General features: G+C 42.5%; 1 protein-coding gene and 2 long non-coding RNA genes across 5 annotated transcripts in view; 1 reads left to right on the forward strand and 2 right to left on the reverse strand.

The window, feature by feature from the left end:
* LOC117206492 overlaps positions 1–13,470 on the reverse strand; it is a 122,922-nt gene extending 109,452 nt beyond the window's left edge. The window contains exon 1 of the long non-coding RNA XR_004487407.1: positions 11,998–13,470. This is a non-coding gene — a long non-coding RNA (uncharacterized LOC117206492). The remainder of the gene's footprint in view (positions 1–11,997) is intronic.
* The window catches only part of LOC117206481 (serine-rich adhesin for platelets), a 60,219-nt gene that overhangs the window by 15,243 nt on the left and 18,698 nt on the right, over positions 1–26,278 (forward strand). Inside the window, exons 5-6 of one of the 2 annotated variants that reach the window (XM_033445858.1) lie at positions 1,454–1,545; positions 24,685–24,759. In XM_033445858.1, the coding sequence (XP_033301749.1) occupies positions 1,454–1,545; positions 24,685–24,759 (167 nt within the window). The remainder of the gene's footprint in view (positions 1–1,453; positions 1,546–24,684; positions 24,760–26,278) is intronic. The other variant, XM_033445859.1, reaches the window with a different exon arrangement.
* On the reverse strand, positions 13,910–19,144 carry LOC117206490. 2 transcript variants are annotated; one of them, XR_004487404.1, is made up of 3 exons: positions 18,930–19,144; positions 15,515–15,656; positions 13,910–14,932 (listed from the first exon to the last, which is right to left on the reverse strand). It is a non-coding gene; the product is annotated as an uncharacterized LOC117206490 (long non-coding RNA). The 2 variants fall into 2 exon arrangements; XR_004487403.1 differs by having other exon boundaries at positions 15,480–15,656.

Consider the following 26,278-nt stretch of genomic DNA (forward strand, 5'->3'; position numbering starts at 1 on the left):
ACGCGGTGAGGTTCTTTAATTGTGAGCAAATTGCGCTTCCGCCCTGCATTTCCCTAGTTTGCCACGATTAACATGCCCGCCACGATTTATGCTTGCAAAACGCTACTCGTGTTTATTTATAGCACGATCGAACCACGCCTCGCTCGATGCATAATTGAGTTATTAGGTCGTTTCGTAAGCTTTGTTGGTCTTTTGTGGAAAGCTTGATAGAGAATTGGGAAAATGTACGTTAATGTTCGTTGGTGTATTCTCGAGAAGTTTGTTTGGAAAATCGAAGAAAAGTTTCAAGATAACGTATCTTCGTAGGAATTGGAATAGGATGTAACTTCATAGGAATAGGAATGTACGCGCCACTTAAATAAAGTATTATAGGAATGTTTTTCTGCTTACTAAGTAGCCTCGTAAATTCTTTTCCAAAGAACTACTCTTCTTAAATGATTCTTGTAGGATTATGAATGGACCATTAACCGATCTCGAACGTCTTTTCTTAATCGTTACATTCAATGATCAACCAGAAACTCATTGCTTCGACAACAATACGAGATGTTAATTATTTTTGCCGATAAATCAATGAATAGTTTTGTACGTTAAGGGTGTAAAAATTAAATACTAATTAATTAAGAAAATAAACAACTAAAAGGCGATGATACAGATACGAAACGATGCTACATTAAAAGTCGATAATACGAAAGGAAACAAGTTAAATGAAATAACTTAATAGTATTGGATGTTCAGTGTTTTTGCAAGTTACACACGTCTTTCTTCCATTTAATTTCGAGCCGTTTGATCGGCACGAAACCGATACGATGAATAGATGGAATCGATCACGCACGTGGCATCGGTAAGCGATACAATAAAATCGAAAGCGAGCGATTAACATTCCAAAAGATTCTGCTGGATTCGAACGAAGCGTGTTTAAGTGAAAGGGTGAAATTTCAGAGGGCTGTAGTTAGGTTGAGTAATGGTATGCTTCCAAACACCATTTGAAAGATTTCGGTCATTTTACCTGGCGTGCTACGTAAAGAGAGTTAACTGCCCACTTAGCTAACGTAAAAGGATCCGATATGCGGAAACGAAACAGCACGGACTATTCCATTGACTTCGTTACAATTGCGTGTCTGCACGAAATACAATCCTACACAAAAATGTTATTAGGTTGTAACGTATTAAATGTCAGATTCTGTTGTATCGATCTTCGAGATCTCCGTTTTTCTTTTTTCAACAAATATTTTTATCTTTGTAGATCATTTCGTATATCATTTTAAAATTAAGATTTTTCTCTTCCTTACAACCAATATCTGTGGCTTAACAATCAGACACTTCATATTCCACAGCCTAATACCTTTAATTTCAAACAACCATTAAAATTCTTACACGACTTGCTCGATTGATAAAGACTATTTTTATTTATTTCCGATTAATATGAATTACGTTTATTTATTTTGTTTCGCAGGAATAAAGAATCGAGCGACAGCGGGGCAAACGCCGCGGGAAAAACAGAACGACAGGAATTGCCGGGCAAGGAAAACAAATTCGATGCAAATGGTAAGTAAGAATAAAGCGACGTCTTCGCTATTCTCTTGCTGTCTATTTTGACGTTGGAAAAAGTTCCGCTTGGCAAATTAAAACACGCGTTCGGGGTCAGTACAGAACAATTAAGCGTACTGTCTGGGAGGGGGTTCTATTAAAATCGCTCGAATCAGTCGATTACGTCCATTAACAGTGCTAACTGCGCAAAAATGTTAGCGCCGGTATCGCTATTCGCGTTGACCCGCATTTCCTCTAATTGCCAAGTTTCTCGTCTCGCAAATACGTGACTCTTATCTGCTATCAAACGAATCAGCTTCATTAAAATGAATCAACTGGTCCTCCCCTCTCTCTCTCTCTCTCTTTCTTTCTAACATATCGTACGATGTAGCCCCGAAACAACTACAAACGACTCCTTAAAAGTAATGCCGGAATTAATAAAATTCGTAATCCGCTTGTCTTCGTTAAATTCATTGAATTAAATTCAGTAACTAAGAAACGAAACAATAAATATTGATTCGTCTCTCTGTGTTAAAAATATCGAAATATCGATTGTTTCAACATCGTACAATCTTTTCACGAATAATTATTAAATAGCTGAAAGATGTAGCGTAAAAAGATTACGAAATTTTTATCTTCTTCGCTTGCTACACACCTTTGGCTAATAACTATGCAGTTGATGCGACCTTAACCTTTGATAAAAAAAGAAAAGGATAAAAAGAGAAAAGGAATTTGCTATCTCGAACGACACGAGAAGTCGACCAGAGAGAGTTCGTTTGAACTCTGTGCGCAAAGGTTGAGAGCTGGAAGGCTAACGTGGCGAAGGAATTCGCCAGGGCAGAGAGAATACGCGACACGCACGCCCACGCACGCGTCCCTTCGCCTCGCCGCTCGGCGCGTCGCGTCGCGTCGCGTCGCGTCGCGTCGCGCTTCATAAAGGTTACGCATTAATCTCGGTGCGTTACGCACCGCTAAGGTTCTCCGGTTTCGCGCGTGTGCACGCCAGAGAGCATTCAAAACGGAGGCAACTCTCTCGAGCGAGAGACAAAGGCGTGTTTGCCTGGGCGCACCTTCGACACGAGGAATTCCTGCCTCGGCTCGATCCACGCCGAGCAGATCCGCCGCTGCTACTCATTGTCCGCCAAAGATGGATCGCGAGTATCGCGAGACTTACGTGGGAAATCGAAGGCATGGAGATCGGTGTGGCTAGCGACCGTCTCTTACGACCTCTTCTAAACACGCTAAAAATATCTCTCTCAACTAGCTGGATGAACGTTGAATGAACTCTGGAGTTTATGGACCCCAGTTACGAAACACGCTTAGAAACGTAGTATGTAGCGTTAATCCATTATGGATGAAACAGTGGAATACGTAATGTGTGGATAAAGGCTGTAGGATATTACGAAATTGTAAATAGGAAGCTGTAATGAAGGAAATGAAGTCAAATTATCGATATAAATGAGAAACAGAAGAAAAATCTCCATAATCGAAAAAAAGAAATATACGAAGATAAGAAGAGAAAGTTAGGAGCGTTTTATAGAAGGACAAGGTTTGAAATTCCACGTATTATCCACCACCTCCAACGATATACCGTAGATTAACAACACCGAGCGTGTATTGTAAGAAATCTTCTCTAGTTTCAAAACGCTACAACAAAAGAGGTGGTATAAATAGAAGCTAACAACACCAAGCACATGCAACAAGAAAATACCATTAACTCGAGAATTGTTGAAGTATTTCATACCACGATACACTGTCGCTCACAGTTATTCACGCGGTACATATGTTTCGTCTTTTTCCATAAAACGATGTTAGATTTCTTTTACAAAATGACATTTGAAAGGTAATTCTGTATCAAAAGTTCAAAACATAGCACTAAGAAAAATATACGGAAATAGATTGGCGACAGAAATTTTCTGAAATTATACGCAAAAGTACTACAAAATAGAAAAATATATTCTTCCCTATCAGTATATTCCTGACAAAAAAAAAAAAAAAAGGAATATTTCGCCATTATTTTCCGACTTTCTGAATTATGTACCGTGTGTCGCCGGGTTAACTAGACTCGTTTGAAGCGCGTGCTATCGCGGCAGCGGCTTTTAATCCAACGTTCCTATTGTAGAAAAGGCGCGCGGTAATTGCTAGGCTGGATGTACCGGATGTCGATTATCGTGGGCGTACGCGCGATCATTTACACTCGGTGCATTATTACTCGGTGCAGCGCGCCTCGTGATCCAGTAAATGGTGTACGACCGAGATGTTTTCGCACCTCTCGCGAACCGCGCGAGGGTAACCAACGTGAGCGTCTCGTATTTTAGCCAGCGCGTTAACACAGGAGAGGATGCTAAGAGGAAAGCTAAAGACTAGCCTGCAGCTTCTAAATATGGATTCCGACGGTTCATTTATAATTGAAGTTCCGCCGGGGAAAAGCGAGCGGAGCGGTCATTAATTTTTGCATACAGGGGATCAACGTGTGTGCGTGGCGACCAGCCGTTGCTCGTTAAATTTCTCGGGAAAGTGGTTTCCAAGGAGCTACGGGCGATTTCGTCTTCATAGTTGAAATTGTACGCGCGAAGGTTTAACGTTTTGAGATTCCAAGACCGACGATTCCGAGCCGCGAAAAGAAATAAGGAAACTCCTTTCGATCGATAATCGGCGAGCACCACTCCTCGAAAGTGGATGCTCGATCGCGGTCGGTGGGTGTGAGAACGAAACCGTTAAGAATAATTCAAGAAGTAGCAAGTAGGCAAGGCGAAGGAAGGTTAGGCAAGGAAGGCATACCGAAGTTGGTCAAGTAGCAGCTACTTTGTACAGGCTAACGATGAACCAGGTTTTTAGGATCCTATTAAACGCGAGACTTTACGACCTACGGATAAATACATATCGTCAGTGCGTTACTTTCAAGCGGCTTGTTTAACTTTTCGCCGTATTTACCGAACGAAACGCGAAATCGTTGACATTCCTCCCTTCACCGTTTCGATTCGTTCGCCTTCCGACCTTGCCGCTCCTTAAATAGAACCACCCATACCGCTCTTTCCAAGCAAATATTTTAATTTAATCCGCGAGCTACGAAATCGTGGCAGCAAAAGGAGAACCCGATATAAGATCAAGGTTCCGGAGAACACAGAGTTCCGTGTCGATTCGGTCTCCAACGATCGGTTGACGCGTTTCTAACCCGAGTGAACGTCAACCGTTTGTTACGTAAAGCATCGGATAATCGGGAGAAATGATAAATGGTCCATGGAAAAGGAACAAGAGATATGCGCAGGCGGTCGTGTCACCGCGTTCCATCAGGTGAGCCTGCTGGCCTCTCGGCGACCAGAGTTGCGCTCGGTTGCGAGTGTGGGTGGCTAGTCAGGCTCTGTCAGGGCATAGTAGTCACAACAATATGGCGGTCGCGCATACCCAACTCCAGTGTTCGCCGTCTGGTTTCTCGAGCTCTCGCAGTGGCTGACCGCGCTCAAGGTCCCCCATTCCCCCTTAATCGCCTTCCTTTTCGAGATCTTTCACTTTGGTTCGTTCCCAATCGAAGAGACCGCAATCTCTGGCCATACACGCGTATTGACTATGAATCCTGAACGGAGGAGACAGCATTCCACACCGGCAGCCTCTTGACGTTGCGCACACAGTATCCTGACCTAAAGATAACTGGCCCAGCCCGCAAATCGCGTCATTGTTCGATAATTGATCGATTCCGTAGCGAGCCTCAGCTAATGCGGCAACTTAATCATTCTTTCGCAAACGATCTTTCCACGCGGTAGAATATAGAAAAAAGAGTATCGCTGTAAACGCGAGATACGTTGCATAGTATCGTCGAGTCGAAAGCAACTCGGTTCGATCGCGTTAATAGCAATCCCCGAGACTTTCTCTCCGTACGTTTAATATTCGTGCGCTTATAATGAACGCGCACACTCGGTCGCGTCGATGGAAAACGTCATCGGAGATCATATTAAAAAGGTTATAACGCATCGACTGGCAGGGTGTGCTCGAGTTGGCGATGCATTAACCCAAGACCTAAACATAACTTGTCAGGGGAATTGCTCGTTCCCTATTCGGTTCGAGGGAACCGGTCACGAACGATGATTAGTCGAATCAATCATTCGGAGAAACTATTGACGATAAATCGGCGAGGTGGAAGGCTCGAACCGCTCGCGCAACGATTCCTCTCGAAGCATCCCAGGGCTTAGCCATGACGGAAGATGGTTTGCCGCGCGGATAATTATTAAAGTCACGGTCAAATAACGTGGGTGATCGATGCGCGCGTGCACAGCCAAGTCGCCGCTCGCGAATTCCTCTTTCCACGGAACTGAAATTAGATCGTTCGGTTTTATTTATTGCACGGCTCGGCGAGTAACTCAGTCGCGACGATACGCGAGCTGGAAGATCTGCCGGCTCGCAGCGGGAACCGGTTGGCCACCGCTTTAAAAACCGTTTAGTCGAAAGGATCGTTGTTTAACCGTGGCGCGCATAATCGTAAGATGAATGAGCGAAAGATACGACCGGGGACACGGCATCTCGTTCTCGTTGACGCGTCCGCGTAGTAAATTCGCCGGAAGATTGCCTTCGGTTCCAATTTATGCGATATTAATCGATCTCTCCGCGGTCGTTAGATTTTAGCGAAACTATACTCGGACGATCGAACGCGTAAAACCATTCTCGACCGCCTTAATATTTTTCTTCTAACGAGACTTTTACGATCGTTCGATCCCTGAGGGAGGATCCATCGTGCAGATATCGGTCGCAAACGGCATAAATTCGTGGCACAGAGGAGATCGAGTATGAAGAAACGAGCGACTGTTGCGTGCAATAAACTGGTCGAAAAAGAACTCGTCGAGAAAACGCGTTTCGCCGGATGATCGAAGAACCGAGAATCCATCCCGGAAATCCAGCTACGACCGTTCCATTCGATCGTCCCATTCGAATATCTGGCGAATACATAAGCAACGTTGGCAATGGCGAAAGCGTAAGAACAGCCAATGACACGACGGAGAGATAAAAAAAACCACGCTCGTCATTATGCTCGATAGAGAATGCAGGCAGGCAATCGGGTCTGAAAGGATCTACTCCGCGCCTACGTGTGGCCAATATGTCCGATTGAAGCGACAACATTCCAATGCGCTAACCCGGAAGGTGCTCGAGCATCGACATCGATTCGATTACCTTCGATAAGTCATACTTGAACTCATGCAAACAGGCGGCTGCCCCATGCCCCGAGGAATTCGAAGAATCGCGTTGTAACGAGGGGAACGATTTCACCGGGCAAATCCGTCGTCGACGATTCAACGCCAATGGTAATCCGATTGAATTCGATCGAAAGAAACGATCGAATCGATATAGCGTCTCGTGATCGAATATCTCGACGATCGAATCGTTGGAAACAAATTACGGTCGCTCGATGCTTGTGCGATCAAAGGCCGAATACTCTCATTCATGGTATTATCTCGCGTTTCGAACAACGTTTGCAAATACCGAATGCAGTAAAGGAGCAATTAGTATGGACGACAGTGGCGCGTCTCGTCTAAACGAATGCATAATGAAGGCAAAGCGCCCTCCAAGAGTCACCGATACGTCGGCGGCAACACCTTGTGCCACAGCCCACAGGTGTTCACCGTAGACTTCCTGCGTGCATACTGATCCGATGCCACGCGCTCGTCGCTATCTCTAAATATCGTAGTTACGCACGTGTTTCGTATGCTTGCAAGGATGCGCATGGACATTTGAAGCATATAGAAGCAACGTTCGAACCATGCGTGGATCAAGTTCGGTCGTGCGTTGCACGAAGCAATTCGTGTAAATTTTCGGTCAAAGAAATAAGCTTTACAGCGAAGGCGATTCTTTGGATGGAAACGAGGCAGGAAACATCCCTTTACAGTTATACTCTTTCGACTGGAAATCGTGGTTCGACTGACTTATCGTCGACGTGGCAGTAACTCGGCCTCTGCACTCCAGGCGCTAAAACGTAGCCGCGAGAACGAGCACCAGCTCATCCACTGACGACGTTCGCAATCCTGCACGTGTATACCGTACAAGTACGATCCTGGAGCAATCAGTCGGAATTTTTCTCCGGTTCGGAATGTTCTCCGCTTATAGCGGCGACATTGCACGAACGCCTGTTAGACACCGGGAAAAGATCGGTTTCTTTCGCGAGGACGACGAGTTATCGTCGATAACCTTCGATTCGGTCGCCTCGGAACGCTTTATCGCTGAAAAAGTTGCCTCATTGCTCGAGACTCTGAGCAACAGAGTCGCGACTTAAGACGACTGCTCACTATCGAACGTGTTCGCGAACGGTGCTCGCGATATGTTCGCAAACATTTTAACTCGAAGGTTTAAGGTTTAACATAATCACGAAGGTTTCAGTATAGGTTCAGTATAGTTCAGTATGATTCTTTCAAGTACAAAAAGTACGAAGGGTAGCCGAAATAAAAATTAAATTGTTATTATCGCTACTGTTCGAAAGATTGGGATCACTTACTTTAACCGAGAAGAGGACGTGGATTTTTTTATGAAAAGACAAGCGAAAGAATTTTCAATTTTTGTTTTCATGAACCGTGAATATTAGAAACAATCTATAACTTCTCAGCACGAACGCGTTCGCGGGCAGATAGCGCGACCACGAACAGACGTAGAACTGTTACGAACTGTTCGCAAATACCTTGTGAGGATGCACCTTAATAGAAACCGATCGTGTGGTTGTTCGCGCGTTCGATCTGACCTCGGATAAGCCGCGAACGAACTGATATTTATTTCACGCTTATAACAGCTCTGTTTGTTATCTCGGAAACGGAGATTATACGATGGGATATTGCAAAGATCCCGTTGGACTCGGTGTGCTGGCTCTAATTGGAAGGACTGCTTCGGCCCTCGGGGGCGCACGAGGAATTCGTGCAGAGGCCGTGCAGATTCTCGCATTCCACACCGATACCAGAGAGAGGTCCGGCTTCTTCTCTCTTTCTCACTCTCCTCCCCTCTCTCTTTCTGCATTTATAGAGCTGCTCGCGCCAAGTTTGAACTCGCGAGACCCTTCCATGCTCCCCCGTTCGCGAAACGGAAGAAGCTCGACCGGTTTCTTTTTTGTCGCGTCCGCGCTCGCTCTCTCGCGCACGTCTTCTAGAACGCGACCACCGTGTGGACTCCGGTCGCCTGCTCGCCTCCAAAGAATTTACTATGTACCAAGCGGTAGTCACCGATTCCTAGCTGATAGCGTCGGGAATGGTACCATAGGTACCACACCGATACCTATCGAGACTACCTTGCGAATTTCTTACAGTGGTTCAGTGGAAAGTATTTGGACACTCAACGTAGAAAACTTCGATGTGCGTACATTCTACCATGCGTGTTATACGTGTAAAATATTTTGAAATTTCATTGACAATGAGACACGACTGCCATTACTGTCGTGGTATAATTTGAAAGCAATCGGAAAATGTGTCTTTGAAATTTAGACTTATTAATACAACGAATAATTACACTGTTTAAATACTTCCGTGATTTCCGTCAAATATATATTTGTATTAAATACCTTATAAATTTCAGATATATTAGACCAATATGATCATTCAAATATAGTATATCCATAAAAAGTATCTACAAGTATACGAACTCCTTCGTAAGCAATTGTCATATCGTACTAAAGACGATGGTATTAGCGTAGACTAGCTTCCTTGTAAATTTGAAAAAATTGCGATTCTTTACTTGATCGATTCTTATAAAACATGACTCTCAAGTCCTATCGCTGCTAACTGAACATCCGGCTGCATATCGAGCGGAACGGTGTCATGGGAACTTTCGTTTTCAATGTTTTCTTCTTTGTGATCTTGTTTCATCGATCGTCCGTGACGGATTACGCGTCAAACAGCGTTGATCATAAGTGAATCGCAACTTTTCTCCTAGCGTGTTCTTCCGCCACGTACGCTCCGGTTTCCCACGCGCAGCTTTGCACAGTCAACATTCTTGCGCCAACTAATCAACCGCGCGTGACTATCCTTTGAGATGCCGCCGCCACTTGGAATTTTCCTTTTCAAAGTCAACTTTGACTTTGAACGACTAGCGAAACGCACTTCGTGGAACGACGAGATTTCGCGTATTTTCAATTCTAAAACTTCTTCTACGCGATAATTCTCACTGCAGAGATGTTCGATTCTGTAGAGATAATATTTTTTCTCTTCAAAAAATGTTCATAATGGAACACCGTTTGTGCGAACCTGTAGCGGAAAAGAACAGCTGAAATCAGTGTCTACTCGAATAGATGGATCCAATTCATAGGAGGCGAAACGTACGAAATTCATATAAATAGAGTTCTACTTTATTCGCTAGAGTATTTCGGCAATGGAAGACATCCAAAGCAGCCAATTCATATTCGCGAATCCGTTAACCAACGCGTTTCTGATTATTCTCTGTACAGTCGGCGGTCCCGTTCGACAGGTACAAAACTCTGGATACAATTTAAACGGTCGTACACATTGCGTGACAATGAGCCGGCTTTTACAAGCATGCATCTGTCATTTGCGTCACGTTCGTCATTGTCAGGGATATCGGAGCAACTAGCGCGTCGCGCATGCAAATGTATCCTGGCTAGCGGTAATTCGTACACGTTACGTGTTACCACATAACGTGAAAACTCAATCGTGGTCGGTTTCTCTCGTAACCTTGCGCTCTGGAAACACGCTCGTACGACAAAGAGGAACACGAATAAGCACTTTGCGTTTCCTTTCCAAACACATAAAATAACATCGATGATAAAACAAGGCCAAAGAAGATTTCATGTGTTCGTAAAATAAATATCTTGTAAATTGGATCGTAAAACGTTAGCTGAAACGAGTGAGCGTATACGGCTATGGATACAGAGAATGTGGATTCTGCAGAATTGTTCTCCATGTATCAAATACATATGTATCTGAAGACCGAAATACATATATTCGCAGAAATCTATTAACATTTAATATGTTTACTGAAGATTTGATTGTTCTAACATATTCGTTGAAACGACAGTTCATCGGAGCACGTTGCTACTGTAACTATAGCCTAACAAGATATAATTACACGTAATAGGTGTAAATTTATGGTACGAGCGAACTCAAGGGAAATCCTATCACTCAAAATACGACAAAAATCAGGAATAACAGGAACATCCTCTCGTTAAATATTTTCTTTCTTTGAAGATATTTTGTTCGTAATAAGAACGTGGATAAGAATACAAAAAGAACAGTAAAGTTGTATTAAATACTAAAATCAAATATTTAAAAATTATTTATATGTCAGTAATGTTCATTTAGAATATGAGAAGAGCAAAATTAACGAGTAAAAAAAAAATACAGGGAATGTCAAATATTTCAATATGTCTATGGGACATTTTAACTAAAAAGGGTAGTATGTATAAGTGCCTTGCAATCAGCCTCAATTTCAGGCGCTACCTCGAGCCCAAATGGCCCGAACTCGAACTCGAAGGAAATTCGAGCCCTCAAAGGCCAGCTAACTTCTTTTTTACCGGCCACTCGACTCCAGTCGCCTTATGGCGAAACACTTGTCAGTGGCGCTCAAATCCACCCAAGGGCGCTTCTTACCCCCACCATTTCGCGTCGTTATCCGCTTCCCAAATCGAGCGGATTCTTTTTAGGTGGTGACCCCGAGATTCGAAGAATCCGCGCGACCGAGGGAAACGACGTGACGCAAGAAACCGAGAAGTCCTCGTGGCCCCGGGGACGATCGATGGAATCGTGAACGCGGACGAGATCTTGTCCGGACAAGGTCGCTCGTTCCCGCTCGCTAATTACAACCGAGATGTTTCGATGAAAGTTACGTGGCGAACTTGCTCCGCAACCAACGGAAACGAGACGCTTTTTATCCGTAGAATTCTTCAGTGTTCTTAGAAAGCTTGCAGAATTACGTCGGAGAATATAATGTTGAAGAAGATAATATATATATTAATTACATTGAAATATATTTATGTTCATAAACAAAAAATAATTCCAGTCAAGCTATCAGAAATACTTGTATCCACTTATATGGTCGCTAGCATCACTGTCTTTGTTAAGGTACATAATTGTATATATCAAAAGGGGTTCTGGGACCCTTGCCTCATAATATCGTCATAGAGATTACGATTCGACTAAGATAATTTATATTTGTAAAGAAATTTTGTTTTAACTTCAACTATAGTTTCGATTCTTCAAACTATTTTGCATGAAACATTGTTCCCCCAATGAACAGCTAACGATTGTATAAGTAGCTGCTGTATAGAAAAGAACAATTCGATATGTATATAGAATAATGATCAAGTATTCGCATATTTCGAAACAAGCACATGCTAATCGACATTGGCGAAGACATCGGCAACTTTCCGAAACGCAGTTGCAAGACGATTCTATTCAATCCTAGCGTCATGAAACATTTATGAAGCGCGCACATCGACAACCTGAAATTATAACTCGAGACGCATGCAACATTAAAGTATTACATATACGTACATACCTGTGAAACATTTCACGTCGCAATGCCAACCAGGTAACAAACGGTGTGCATGTATGTAGGTCCTCGAAATTCCTTGTTCCCGTGGTCAAGAATCGCAGACGTTGAATAATACATTATCGATAGCGTCTTTCGTAGAAGAACCTTGTATAATATCATTCTTTCGAAACCTCGACATTCCTGTCAAACTTCGTGAAATCCACCTTGCTCTTTTAGGTTAAACGATCATACTCGCTAAGCCATAACAATACACAATACACGTAATGTAACTTATGTCACGTCAGAGTGAAATTTGCAAAAGATAACCAAGACAAAACGTCAACTCGAATGTTGACATCGTGGCGCTGCCTGTCCTCCGGATTTAGTAAGGTTAAACGATCGTACCTTTTGGAAAGAGTGACATTGTAGATAAAACGTAGGATAAGAGAAATCGCGGGAAAATCTACAAACGAGAATCGCTTTGAAACTTTAACCGACCCGTCAACGTCGCGTCAAGGCTGGTTCCTCGAGTTTGGTAAGGTTAAACGGTCATTCCCTTGAAAACCGCGACACGATCGAGATCAGACTCTCGATAAGAGATCTTGCGTTCCATCGCGAAGAGGAAGACGCCATGGGTCACGCGCGATCAACGAACGAACACGCAGATACAAGGTCGAAAGGATCGTGTAACTTGAATTACCTTTTTTCGACTGCGCGAACCGCGGCATTGTGCGTGCACGGCGCGGCGGCACTCGTTCAGCCATCGAAATGAGTTATCGACGTTCGATCTTGCACTCGCTGGTGGACAATAACGCACCGTGAAGAAAAGAGTCGCCGCTTTTTTCCATGGTACACGCAGAAGGAACACGTTCTCTAAATCGATTCGATACGCTTCTAACCTGTGCCAGGTATCACGCGTCCAGCTGCACTGGCAATAATTGTTTCGCGCAATCGATATATCGCAGCGAATCGATATCCGCGGCGCATCTGCGATGCGTCTCGTGCGACCTAACGTCTTATTGGTCACTCGATGCGCTCCAATATCGTTGTTCAAATTTGAATATCTTTGGTGACCATTTCTTTTATGTATGAAGGAATTTCTGTATTGATGCTTAGCATTGACAGTGTCACAACTCAAAAAATGTCAAATTTGCTGTTATCGAATAAAAGTCTTGTATTGTGTTTTTACTTTTATCATGTAAAACGGCATACTTGTAATTCCAGCAGTTTTGCGTCAAAGGTAGTTATGCCGCTGTCAACCAAGCCTTAGTTTTACAACAACTGTTAGCTCGTTTTTGTTTTGTGACGCGAAAAGTGGAAGGTTGTGCTGCTTTCGTGAATATCGGCATATCTTGTGTTAAGTCAGCCTTATAATATCTTCGAAATGACGTACGAAGATTTCTTTGTAAATTTTTAAAAACATTCCTTCTAGAATTTACATTTTTTGAGTGTGTGCCACTGTCAATGCCAAGTAGCGATATAAGAAGATACAAATATAAACTACATGGTACTAAAAGTTATAAGTAAACTGCAATTTTACGTATTACCTATAATCCGTGCATGTTTACATTTTCAAATTTTCTGTAAATCCGTAAAAGTTCGCAGCCCACTTATGACCAAAGTGCCGAAACGACTCCAATTACAAAATCCGCGATATATTTACACCCATCACTGTATTATAAATTTTTTAGAAGTTTTTCCTATAGCCACAAAACCACGCTACACATATAAAACAAAAGATTGTACAAAGCAACTAACAGTATAGTTTAAATATAACTGTTTAGTTGTGCCCAAACTTTTTTAGTTATGTTGGAAGCATTGCAAATGCTATTTAAACAATACAAATACGAATATATTAAACATAATTAATTTTGAACAGCAACGTTGAAAAGGAACGTTACAATTATTTTATACAAGATACGTATTTATTTTTTTAGCATGTTTTTGATAAGTAGGAATACAAATATTTCTGTTTTAGAATAGATTTATATAGTGAATTATAAATGAAACAGATTTACACGGCAAGAAGGGATCCGTTCCGAAATAGAATCGGTTCGAGACCACTTCTCGTAAACTTCCTGGATTCTCGACGGCAGATCTCGGCCGACTCCGTTACCGAGATTCGTCCAAAAATCCTTGCAACTTCCAAGATCGAAAGAGTGATTTATATGCATGCGCACGTTTACGATCCTATCGAGTTAACTCGAAGGTAACCTATCAAGAGTAAAGGTACTCACAGTCTCTCCGTGAGACCAGTAAGGAAGCCTCGTCATTGGTGGAAAGGGATGCCCAGCGATGTCCCAGGCAGAGGCAGAAAGGCGTTCGCCAGTCTCTTCTCGACGCTCCGAGTCAAAACGTTGCGAAGGCCTTCGTCCGGTTTGCCTTGCGAATTTGAACGTCAAACACTTGTCAAAATATTTTTCAACGAATTTCGCGTCCAACGCGTCATCCACGTCCGCCTATTTCCGTGCTTTTCCTTGTTATTGTTTCTTACTTGTTTGTATTCGTTGATTATTGTGTTTTTCAATAATTTATCATTTTCCGTGGATAGTCGAGAAAGATTAACGAATGAACAATCCGTCGGGTTACAAATATCTATACTAGTGAAACTTCATCAGTTTTTCAAGTCTAAGATCTTCGAAACTGTAAACAGATTATACTCTATTCGATGTATATAAGCGGAAAATATTGACACGAATAAACGACTATTGTGAGAAGTTGACACTACGTATGAATCACGAAGACGGAAATCATAGTTAAATCGTGACTACAAACTTCTTTGTCTTGTACGTAACAGTCGATTTGCAAAGTGTTTGATTCTTCGACGGGAGTTAGTGCTGTCCTCCGAAAATCGTGAACAAGCCCAAGAGATATTAAAAGCGACTGGATTCAGGAGATCGTGTTACTCTTCAACCAACCACAGCTAGCAAATGTTCCACGGGAACCGCTCGATTCGTGACTGAAAAGGTATTTAAATATTTACTTCCTTGGCTCCTCGATTTCCTCGTATTTATTCAACTGGTACGTTGGAAGTACTTGGCGCGAATTGCGTTAGTAACTCACATCCCGGTGCTAATAACACACGACAAGAGTTCGCCGCAGAGGTTCGTTTCGTTCCGACTGATCGAATAAAGGCTATTATTTGTATGGGAGAAATATTTCTTCAAACATCTTTTGATTGATCGACCAATCAATTGAAAAAATATTTCTTCAAACATCTAAGCCAATAAAATATACGAGACAGGTCTACGCTACTTATATTAATTGCGTGATCGCGAAACAATTTGACCTCGAAGCTGGCAAAAAAGTACGATCGAACAGCTGCTGGTGTCGTTAATTTCCAGTAATGAATTAGAACGTAAAAAACATCTCGAAGTCTGGCGTTTCGCATAATCGGATGAATCATTGACTATCGAATAATTCGAAACTGAGTCACGAACTGATCGCGTCATCGCAGTACCATACTAAATAAAACACCGTTAAGGAGAAAACCGCTTTCAAGTTACCCGGATACGGAGCAATTAGCAGACTCAAAAATTACGATTCTGTATTTGATGACGAGAGAACGCTTTCAGCGGCAGGATGTGGGACATTAGAGAGGCGCGCAGTGTGCAGCATCGCGAGTAAAAAAAGATTCCTCCCCTGGACCGGGTGCTTCCATCCAGATCGACGAAAAAGCTCGCCTTGAAACGAAAAAGGGGACCGCTATATTGCTACAAATACTGTTCCAACTATAAATTGTAGGAATGTAGCATGAGGTAGACAGAATTTTACCTCTTAAATATAAAACAAGGCAGTGCAAACTATATTTAACAATGAAATAGAAGTAGTAGAATGACAATTTGATTCCATAATAATTCTTACTCAGGATGATTCAATTCTTTCCAACTCTGTTCCTCTGAATTCTAATTATTATTCGAAATTCTTTGGTGATTCACACAGAATTCTCTCGATTCTTATTGCACTGTTAAATCTACTGCATTCTTTGGATCATTCTCGACTGAGTCGTACCTTTCTATTAATAGAAAATTTCTTAAATTTGAGAAAAATACGAAATAATCGTTATTGATACGCGCTTGATTTCTAGCTTCAACTGTATGCTCGTGATTTTTTTTAAACATTCAAAGTGTTCTTGGCAACAAGATCAACCACTTGCGTCCGAAATCCCAATTGTGTTGACATTATTTTTTCAGCATCGTACGAGTGTTGTAAATAATCGAATGAAATAAATTATAAACAACGCTTTATCGTTTTCAACAACATTCTCGCGTAATCAATTTATGTAAACATTATACTTGAACGTTCCGTTTAGAAAGTAATAAAACATCAAACGTAAAAATGATATAACGATAACAGCTCAAACGATCGGCTACTATCTTAATTTGTTCGATAACAAATTGATGAAACATTTCATTCGACAAGGAAATTGATCAATTTTTTAATTACAGTCCACGGTACGGTTCAAAAACTGAATTCCTCTTCGTGATCACTTTTTCGAGCAATCGTGCATAATCGTTCAAACGATTGTTCCAGAAATATTAACACATTGATTGCGTAGATTATAAAATTAAGAAAGCAATCGTAGATGATAATTTAACAATCGATAATTTGTTCTCATGAAATTGATTTTTTATTGAATAGAAACGTTAAAATTCTATGCGCGAAGGGTTAAGAATCTTTCACACAACACACATTCCTGCTACGTGCAACTAAATTTCCACATGGCACCATGCACATGCATACCAAATCTCCATGTACAATCTCCGAATCGTTTCTCACCTGCTATTAATAGCATAAACATTCATTCACAGTTCTCCACATCATTCGATGTTATTCACGCTGAGTTATTCTCGAGTCGATCGATCTTTGTGTTTGCATCCTATTCACAAATCGTTCAGCGAGATAAAAGAAAATAATAATTCGAACGGATGGACGTACGAGTCTTTGGACAGCAAAATCGGCTCAAATTTTTCTTAAGCGGATTTACCAAAGGATGTGGTTACAAAAATTCAATTTGTCTCCCGCACTGACCTCGAAGCTGCACTTTCACTCGCCACCCACAGAAAATCGCAACAGCTGTCGCCCGTTTACTCGATCGTCCGCTCGCTCGCTCATGCACAGGATATTTTTCGAATTTCAAAGGTAGACCATGCCAAGGGCTTCGGCCGCTGGCAGCTGACACTGCAGATGGGGTACACCTGCCTCAAACTATTTACCGTCTCATTTCGTTGCTGTTTGCCCGAGAAGCCAGGCGCACACTTGATTACAACTTCGTTAAAGTCCCTATCTCCGTCACTGATTTTTCTCATTTAACCCTCAATTGTTATCACGGATGAAATATTACTGCATGCTAATTTTATTCCAATATTATCATCTTGCACGAATATCATCGCAATGTTATTTATAACCACTGCAGACAATAACTTCTTTGTACTTCATTCAATATCGAATATAACGAGAAACTATAATATAGCATCCCAACCGATTAAGAAAGCTCGTCTTCAAGCTCGACATTTTCATCGTACCCTGATAAATAATTTACATTCAAAGTACAATGTGTTGTAAAAAATTACTGATCTCTCCTTCTTTTGGAGATATTCTCTCCTTTATCTTATGTTTCCCAAGATCATTCCGATCCAACCGCTTATTTTGTTTCCACGTATCAACAAGAAAACATCGTAATCTCGTTAAAATCCGTGATGAGGTATTTTCCTCTGCAAGTTAATTCAAACTATGATACAAACGAATGGCGCGATAAAGGAAATATCTAAGAATATCTTTCTAAAGAATACCATAACGTTGTAGAAACGCTATTTCTAATATTAGAAATATTATCCGCTACTGTAAACACGCTACATATCGATGCATGACTTGAGACTTCTGCACACTACTGTACCTATACATACGTAAACCGAAAACAAGTTCGGCGGCACTGCTTTTGAGTTGACCAGCAAGTGGCATCATCCTGTAGAATTCGCGACGTGGAACGCACAATTAGTTCATTCATCGAATACATCTCCGGCATAGTGCATGTGTATATGGTCTTGTACGAGCATATTAAATTTCCGTACGACACGCGGCGATGTGTTGATCGGAGGCGAGGTTGGTCGGTCGGTCGGTCGGTCGGTCGGTCGGTTTATCGGGTAGGCGCCAACTACTCGTTGCTCGCTGTAACTCGCGAGATACACTCTGTTAGCCGCGCGAACGATCATGAGAGCGTTTATTATTTCAGCAGGGTCATAGGGGCTGGGTGTATCGCGTGCACGCGCACACCCGTTCAAACCGCTGCAATTCTCCACGATTACCTCGGGGCGAGAATAGATTCGACCGTGGATTTCGGAAGCGTTAACGATACGCCTGCAACGCGATAATTTCTATCGTGGTTGATGCTACGTGCCATTCCGTCTATTGTAAAGCGTGTCTATCGTCGTTGAATCAATATTGGTTACACGTTTAGGAGCGTACAACAACAAACGAGCTTAATTGATCGATTGTCCGTCTGGGATCGGAAATCGTAACCCTGATCGAATCACGCGTCACGTGTATCCAAGCTTTGCGTTTGAAGATTACGGGCCAAGAGTATAAATCACATTACGTAGCTATTTTGCACAGAGAAGCAGTTCTACAATTGGTCGTGCGAATTATGGACTCGAGCATATTCGAAGTTACGTTATTTCAAATATCATTTTCAATAACATAATATTCGATATTACAATTAATTCTAGATCCGTAAATAATTTCTGTGAAAATAGAAAAATCTTTTAAAATGATATGACGTGTTTATCTTTTGAGATAATCAACAATTATAATGACATTTACGAATATCGTACTGCTTCTTCCTCTTGCATCATATTTGCTATTATTTCTTTCGTCAAAATTCCCTGACTAATCATAAACCGATGTTAAAATCAAAAGAAATCTAAATAATTAGAATAAATGAAAAAATAAATATTTACCATTTTTTTCGCCTACGATCTTCGTTTGAGCATGGAATGGCTATCACTGAAACGTTCCGATCCACGAACGTCAGTTCAGTTCGGGTGAAAGTTGCGAAAGAACGTTTCAATTTCTATCGATCATGACGCAAATAATAAATCGAACGTGTCATATCATCGTACGATCGATAGATCAAAGTTCAAAGCATCAAACTTGGAAAAGTTAGTACGACGCAACGTGGAAACGGCTGAAACATAAAAAATTATCTGGTTACGTCATATCGCAATTAAGATTACTTCTTGCAATCTACTTTCGATGATTGCAACGCGTGGTTGATTTCTATCGTGGAACAATATAACCGATCCTGTGCGATGGCTCGCGCGTGGCTCTGGCTCGCTTTAAGGATTATCTAATCGTTGATGTGTCTTTCAATCATTCGATTCTGTAATTGGCCAGGTAATAGCCGGTTGCTCTGGCCATTTAATTGAATTCATACTAATTAATGACGAGTTAATAATTACAAGAACGCTCGCGTTGCTTCGTGACCGTGTTACGGGCCGGTGATTTCACCGTACAACGAACTACATCATGAGAATTACGCCGGCTCGTAATACACGCTTTTACCAGAATAGAATACCCAACGCAAACTCCAGCACACGCCTCTGCCACTCTGCCGTTCACAAACCTATCGTAAACGAGTTTACGATTAAAGAATCCCACGCGACGTCTGCATTAACGCGCGTTTAACTTAGGCTCAACCAGCCGGAAAGTTATGTCGCGAATTTCGACTGGAGTTCTGGGAACAAGGGGAAATAAGCGACGGGGTAACAGGTATCTCCCTGTAAGCCCTCGCACCGCTCTTAACTGCAAACAAGCTTGTGGGAGTGGGCACGTTTGTTATCGAAGCTGTTTGCACTGTACCGATGTTCCAACAGTATCGACCCACGCGGCGAGTAACGTACTTCCGGTCAGCCGCTCCTTCGCCTCATCGAATTTCTTTCCACTGTCTTCCGCTAAGAAATTTCAGATATCAAACAAGTTTTTGACGCACCAAGATCGCAGAAAAAGATAGACGATTATACGATAAGATAGAAGAATTTTAATATCATATAAATCGAAGCAATCTTATCCGAGTATGGTAAGCAGGCAATCGTAATAATTATTATCGTGATAATAAAGTTAGCGGAATAACAAAATTTAGTCGAGTTACATCCTCGTGTATCTTATCCGCCAAATTCTTCTCTCCAGCAGCTTCCCTTCCGTCGTAAGAATCCATCCCTTAAGGCTACACGCGAGTCTGCTTAAGAGATCCTCACGAGTCTCGTGATACACCGATTTAAGCTACTTTGATTTCACTGGGCGGCGTACAGTGGGGCGTTGATACTTAGCGGCGCCCGAGTTCCTCTCTCTTGTAACGTGCCGGTCCTCCACGATGCGCTTTTCAGCGGCAGCCAGCAATTTGCCGTAATTATTATGTTTATCTTTCTCATTCACTTAACTCGATGCACGGAGACCGGTCCATCTGGTTGCATTCGATTTTTACCGAAACGATTTCGTCCCGGCGTCGTAGCTGCAAAGACTGACATCGCCACGCGTCGACCATTACGTTTCAGAGGCGGTACGGACGATCCACTTTGTCAAACTCCATTTGCGTGATTCCCTTCCTTCCCGTTTCAGTCAGCCAGGCACGAAATCTTGTTCCGACAATCGGTCGAAGCAAATTATCGAGTTTCGTATAGGAACAAGACGAGGTGGTGCTTTGGCAAACCTGAAATGAACAAAATTGCGAGGTACAGCAGATGTTCGACCAGAATGCTAGCTGTACGAGTGACGTCCAATTTTTACGCGCTGCAGACCACACAGCCACGCGTTCAGCGTTATTACGTCTTTGAAAGGCCGACCCCGATGATCCACTTTGTCAAACTCAATTTGCGCGATTCCCCTGCCACGACACAGAGAGTTCTCGCTACACTCGACAATTTGCGGGGTTCAACGCAGGCAACCGTGTGGTTCGTGACAGCGATGGGGAAATGTGGTCGGAACGTCGTGACACCTTCGAGGAATGGGAAGAAACGACGTTAAAACTGTATCTACCCTTCACGTGGGTTTCTACGATGAAAGTCGACGTCGCAAGATGGAGAAAGGAATCGTAAGATTACTCGATACCAAAGATAACACTAAAAGATTTCGATCGACCAATCAAAAATTCTCTAAAATTCCCAATGGTCCTCTTACTATCGAAGGATTATACTGGGTTTTTATTAAATTTCCCAAGTTCGTGAAAAAAGCTATCGTTTGTACGCGCATCTCCGATGCGAATCCGCAAGAGAATTCTCGTCGTCGACATCGCGACGAGGAACGTCGTCCGTTTGTAAATCCGCTCGGCCTCCGCGAAGTTAGCTCGGACGGATTGTTCCGTGGAGCGGAGGTTCGTGGAAAAGTGTAAAGAACGTGAATAGGGAGGAGGATGGCGAACGAAAGAGCGCGAGAAAGGGAGGGGAAGGAATGAGAGTCGAGGATGAAGCGGAAGGGCAAGGAAGACAGAGAACGGTAGGAAAGGAGAAGAGGAAAAAGAGAAATAAGCGAAGCGGGAGAAACGGCAAGCGACAGAAGGAGAAGGGCAAAGAAGATTGGCGAGGAAGAGGTGGTTAAAGGAGGAGAGGAGGGTTCGAGAGAAGTAAGTAGAAGAGGAAAAAGCAGAGAAAGAAGAAGAAGAAGAAGAAGAAGTTAAGATGGTCCAGCGCGGGCAGCATCAGCATCGCAAGCCGGAGGTGATGACCTGCTCAAGGCCACCCGCTCCCAACTCTTAGACCGGAGAGGAGAACCACTCTTCTTATTTTTCGTTGCTCCCTTTTCTCTCTTTCCACTTCTCCCAACTCTCCCTCCTTCCTTCCGATTCTCTCTCGCTCACTCGCATTTCCCAGCCAACCTGTCCTCTTCCTGTTTACCGCTCCCGGACTGATTTGCTCTCTTTCTCTCTCCCTCTCTTTCTCGTTCCCTTTTTCCTGTTTGCTGGTTCGGTTCCCTCGGTCGGAACCCTTAATGTCAACTTCCCGCCGGGCCTTTCGTCGAGCTCCTCTTCCCGTTCGATCGCCATTGAAAAATGTCGTCTGAAAAATGCTCGTCTTAATCGTCGCCACACGATACACGCCACAGTGTACCGTAAAACGTAACGCTCCTGTATTTTATGATATAACCATGATAATCGAGTCTGGTAACTGTTCTTTCGAAATTTCAAAATGTTTTACATAACGCACGTAATATACGTATTCATAGAACGTGTCTACGAATGTTTGAATACTTCCGCGAGCTATGTACCACGTACAAGAGTATTTGCTGGTACTAGTACCTTGTAACTTGTGACTAGTAAAATTTCGCTAATAATATTAATTCAAGCGTACAAGAGGGCCTTGGAGTGGTAGAGGAATGAAAGAACGTAATATTCTCTTGCGGTCGCACGGCGCGATTGAAATTTTTGCAAATGCGCACGGATTACTTCCTCATCCTCGACTAAACTATCCGTAAAATTGAAACGGACATGGAATTTTAACGCTCGATTAAGCCACGCGTTCGTATTCGTCATAACGTCCAAGCTCGGATCGCGGCACCATCGTGAGTTTACGATTCACCGTAAGAACTCTTAAAGCAGACGATATCGCTCGCTTTAAATCTGCCGGCACCGCAAAAATATTCCTCGCCGTCGAAGAACGCGCGTCACCATCCGCTGCACTAGCGAAAATTCTTCGCCATCTATCCGACACCGCTCTCGCTATAATTCGATCAACCGTTTCTCGTTCGAAGTCTCAAGGACGGACGAAGGTATCCAGTTGTGCCTTCCGACTCCTTCCTTCCCGCTACTTGGCTTCGTAATTAAAATCCGCTGAAGCGTGCTTTTCTTTTTAAAAGAATTTCGTTTTAAACGGTAGAATTTTCTCTATTACAACCGCCGTTATTCGAATATTCTTTTCAAAGAAACCAATGGTTAAAGATATTAATTTGTTAAGTATTTTGATTACTCGTAATCGTTATTATGAAAATTGTTTTTGGTTAAAAATATATAATGACAAAATTATTTTTCTTTACCAGTAATCTAACGTCCCATTATTCCGACTTTTTTGCCATTCTGATAGCTCAAATGTGAGAGAGCGTACCGAATAAGAAAATCGTAGACGGTTGAGAAAGATTCGGAAGCGAAGGATACCGTTCTGCATCGCATTCGGCACATTCCATCGTAGGGTTCTCGTCGAGAAACCTTGAAACGGACATCCTCGTTAATCGTGACTCGAAATCCATAAAAACTCCGGAGATCATTCGCTGCGATCTTGCAACAGAATCGTAATTTATCGAATCTATTTACGATATCAGCGGAAGATTACGGCGATTAAATTCACCTTCGTGTCGAATTGTTTCGAAACGAGAGCACCCGCCAATCTTTGAGATTAATTAATAGCGATCGAGTTCAAAGGTTTGTTGGCGTCGTGGGAGGGAAGTAGAGAGCCGGTGGACGTGCCGCGTCTCAAGATACGGATCTGCACGGGCAATGTTCATTAAGCGATCAAGGTCGCAGGGAACAAGAGTCCAGTCGAGTCCCCGTAGCCCGTATAGTCTTCCGCGTATTCCGTTTATTGCTGAATGAGTGTAATGGTGTCCTGCATACGGAAATACGCTGCTACTCGACTCTACGGTCTACGTTAAACAGTCTCCACACGATGAGATTTATCTCGAGACATGACTCCATATGAGATCTCGCACGAGACGAGAGGTATCACGATACCTATTCATAATCGACAGCTTCGAAACCCCGCGAAATATCGTTTTAACATTTATGCGAAAAAAATTGCAATTATGGATCACACGAGACACACGTGATAAACGCGCTTTCAATTTTCTAATTTCCGTGTTATTTGATGTCTGCTGAAGCACTCTAACGTAATTACATAGTTGCAAAGAGAACTCGTTAATTTCAAGGATTGTTATAAACAGCTGATAAATCTACGAGATTTCGATATTTTTCACTCACTATCTTTGAAGCGTGCAAGGAAAATATTCAGTGAAAAAACCTCTACGCATATGTTTAGATTGGTCTCAAATATTACCAACACGAGCATGACAATTGCGTCTCGTTATAGTGCTACTGAAATTTCAAAATGTTTTACATAACACGCACGGTATACGCATAAAAATTTTCTGCGATAATTGTCGTAAATGTTGAAACGACATTACATAGTTTCAGAGCCGCTGTTTACGATAGTCGATCCATCTCGTGCGAGACCTAGAGGCATGCTTCGAGGTAAATCTCATCCTGTAGGTGCTGCTTCAGGGAAACAGACAGCTTGCTGGGTCTCTCTCTCTCTCTCTCTCTCTTTCTCTCTGCTTAGTACACGCACAGCGTAAGCAGCATAAGCTTCAACGCACAGTGGACACACATTGGACTCGTGTCGTACGCCTATTTGACTCGCCGTGTATCTGATGTTTAATAAACGACAGGTCAACTAGAGTGAACCGTGCAGCTGTGGCCACTAGCTGCTAGCTATTATGTACCTCGATTCATTATCACTGGTCTCTGTTTGTGTACGTTAAGTTTTTCGTTTCGTTACTGTCGCTCGGTAGTTTCTCTTAATTGAAACGTCATCCAACGATACCGAAGTGTTCGCAATCGCAGTTTGAAAAGCCGTGGAAACGCAGTCTGCGGCTCGAGTGTCGCTCGATAACGCGAGCCGCGTTTAAACTCTTTTGCAAATACCGCACTGATTTTCTCGTGTTTCCTGATTTCAGCGCGGAATGACGAGGTAGACAACGCGAATCGAAACGCAAACTCTCTCGAGGCCCCCGTTGAAAATCTCCAAGCAGGTAAGCGAACACACGTTACTCGTTTGCTATTAACTTATTGAACGAGGAACAATTAATTTACCATTCGAACTGCTAATCCTTTAAACGTAATATCAGGTCGTTCGAAAAGCTTGTAGCGTAGTATAAGAAAAAGTAATCCTTTCAGGATCGAATATCATTTAATCTACGAGAAAAATCTTCTTTATCGATTATCAATGATATGCTATAAAACGCTACGAAATAACATTTTGCGTTGTCACAACTTGGTCCTTAATGAGTCAAGGTATTATCCAGTTAACGAGAAAATTAGATGGCTCGAGATCCCACGAATCTTTCGAGTCATCCAAGCTGAAGCTCTTCCAGACATTCTTTCGCGGCATTCCTTTCTCAGAACCGCTTCTCCGGGTTTACGAAGAAGGCAAGGGGAATAAATTTTTACGGAACCCGCGGCGAGTATTTCTGAGCGGCATGACCAACAATCATTCCGCGAGGCGCAACAATGGTGCTAAGCCGCAAATGCTCGCCGGTTTACGACGCGATGGCCCGTCCTTCGGCCGGTGAAAGTCTGCAAGAATTCGCCCTCGATCGTGCCTGCGAACTTCACATTGAGATACGCTCGTGACGTGTCACGATCTGGTTCGGGACCGGTAATGAACGCCTCGTGTCGGCGTCCCAGGGCGAAAACGAACAACGTGGTCGAACTATCTTCTAGATTTTAGATGTCGGAGTCACGATTCTCATTCCCCGCATATTTCTCTGCTAGTTGGCGATTTCGTTCCACGGAATTCTGCCCGAGTATCTGCTCGACCGTGTTAACCTATTAAGAACCAAGAAGTGAAATCATTCGTAAAAGTTGGAAAAAACGCAACCTCGTTGGATGTGTCACTTGTTATTAGTTAATTATCGTAAATCAACCTATTAGTTTATCAGAGTTAAAAACGTATTAGAACGACGTAGTGACTCGCGACAATTTGAAATATTTTTTAGAAAAATACATTGAAAATGACTGCAGCCGAAATAAATTTCTAAAATGCAAACTATTGACCAATCTATAGCCTGAACGATAGGAAATAATCAGTTTCGTTCAATCGATCGCATCTTCTATTAACGTCCCATAGATTTCTCTCGATAGAAATATTATCATTTAAAATTACCATCGATAACTAGCGTACGACGATTACGAAAACGATTGGCACACTATTGTATTTGTTATAATTATATATTTTATTATATTTACATTATAATTAATTAGGTGTCGTGAAATGTAGAACGTACATTTTGCAATCACTGCAAACGATTGATTTGCTATTAACGAGCGACAAGCGAAGCGTCCAATAGTTGCTAAATATCTGTCGAATCGAAACGAATCACTGATTTCTAATTCCTTGACTGGCATCGATATTTTTCTGCTTCTATCAAAGCGTTAGTCACCGCGCTTTTCTCTACGTTCTCCGTTATCTGCTCTTCGATTCGCCACGGCTAAAGTGGAAAAAAACACTCGATAAGGGGTTATTGTTAATTTACCAGATAAAGGGAGAAC

This window comes from Bombus bifarius, unplaced genomic scaffold, assembly GCF_011952205.1.
Source record: "Bombus bifarius isolate JDL3187 unplaced genomic scaffold, Bbif_JDL3187 scf7180000008008, whole genome shotgun sequence".
Classification (NCBI taxonomy): Eukaryota; Metazoa; Arthropoda; class Insecta; order Hymenoptera; family Apidae; genus Bombus; species Bombus bifarius.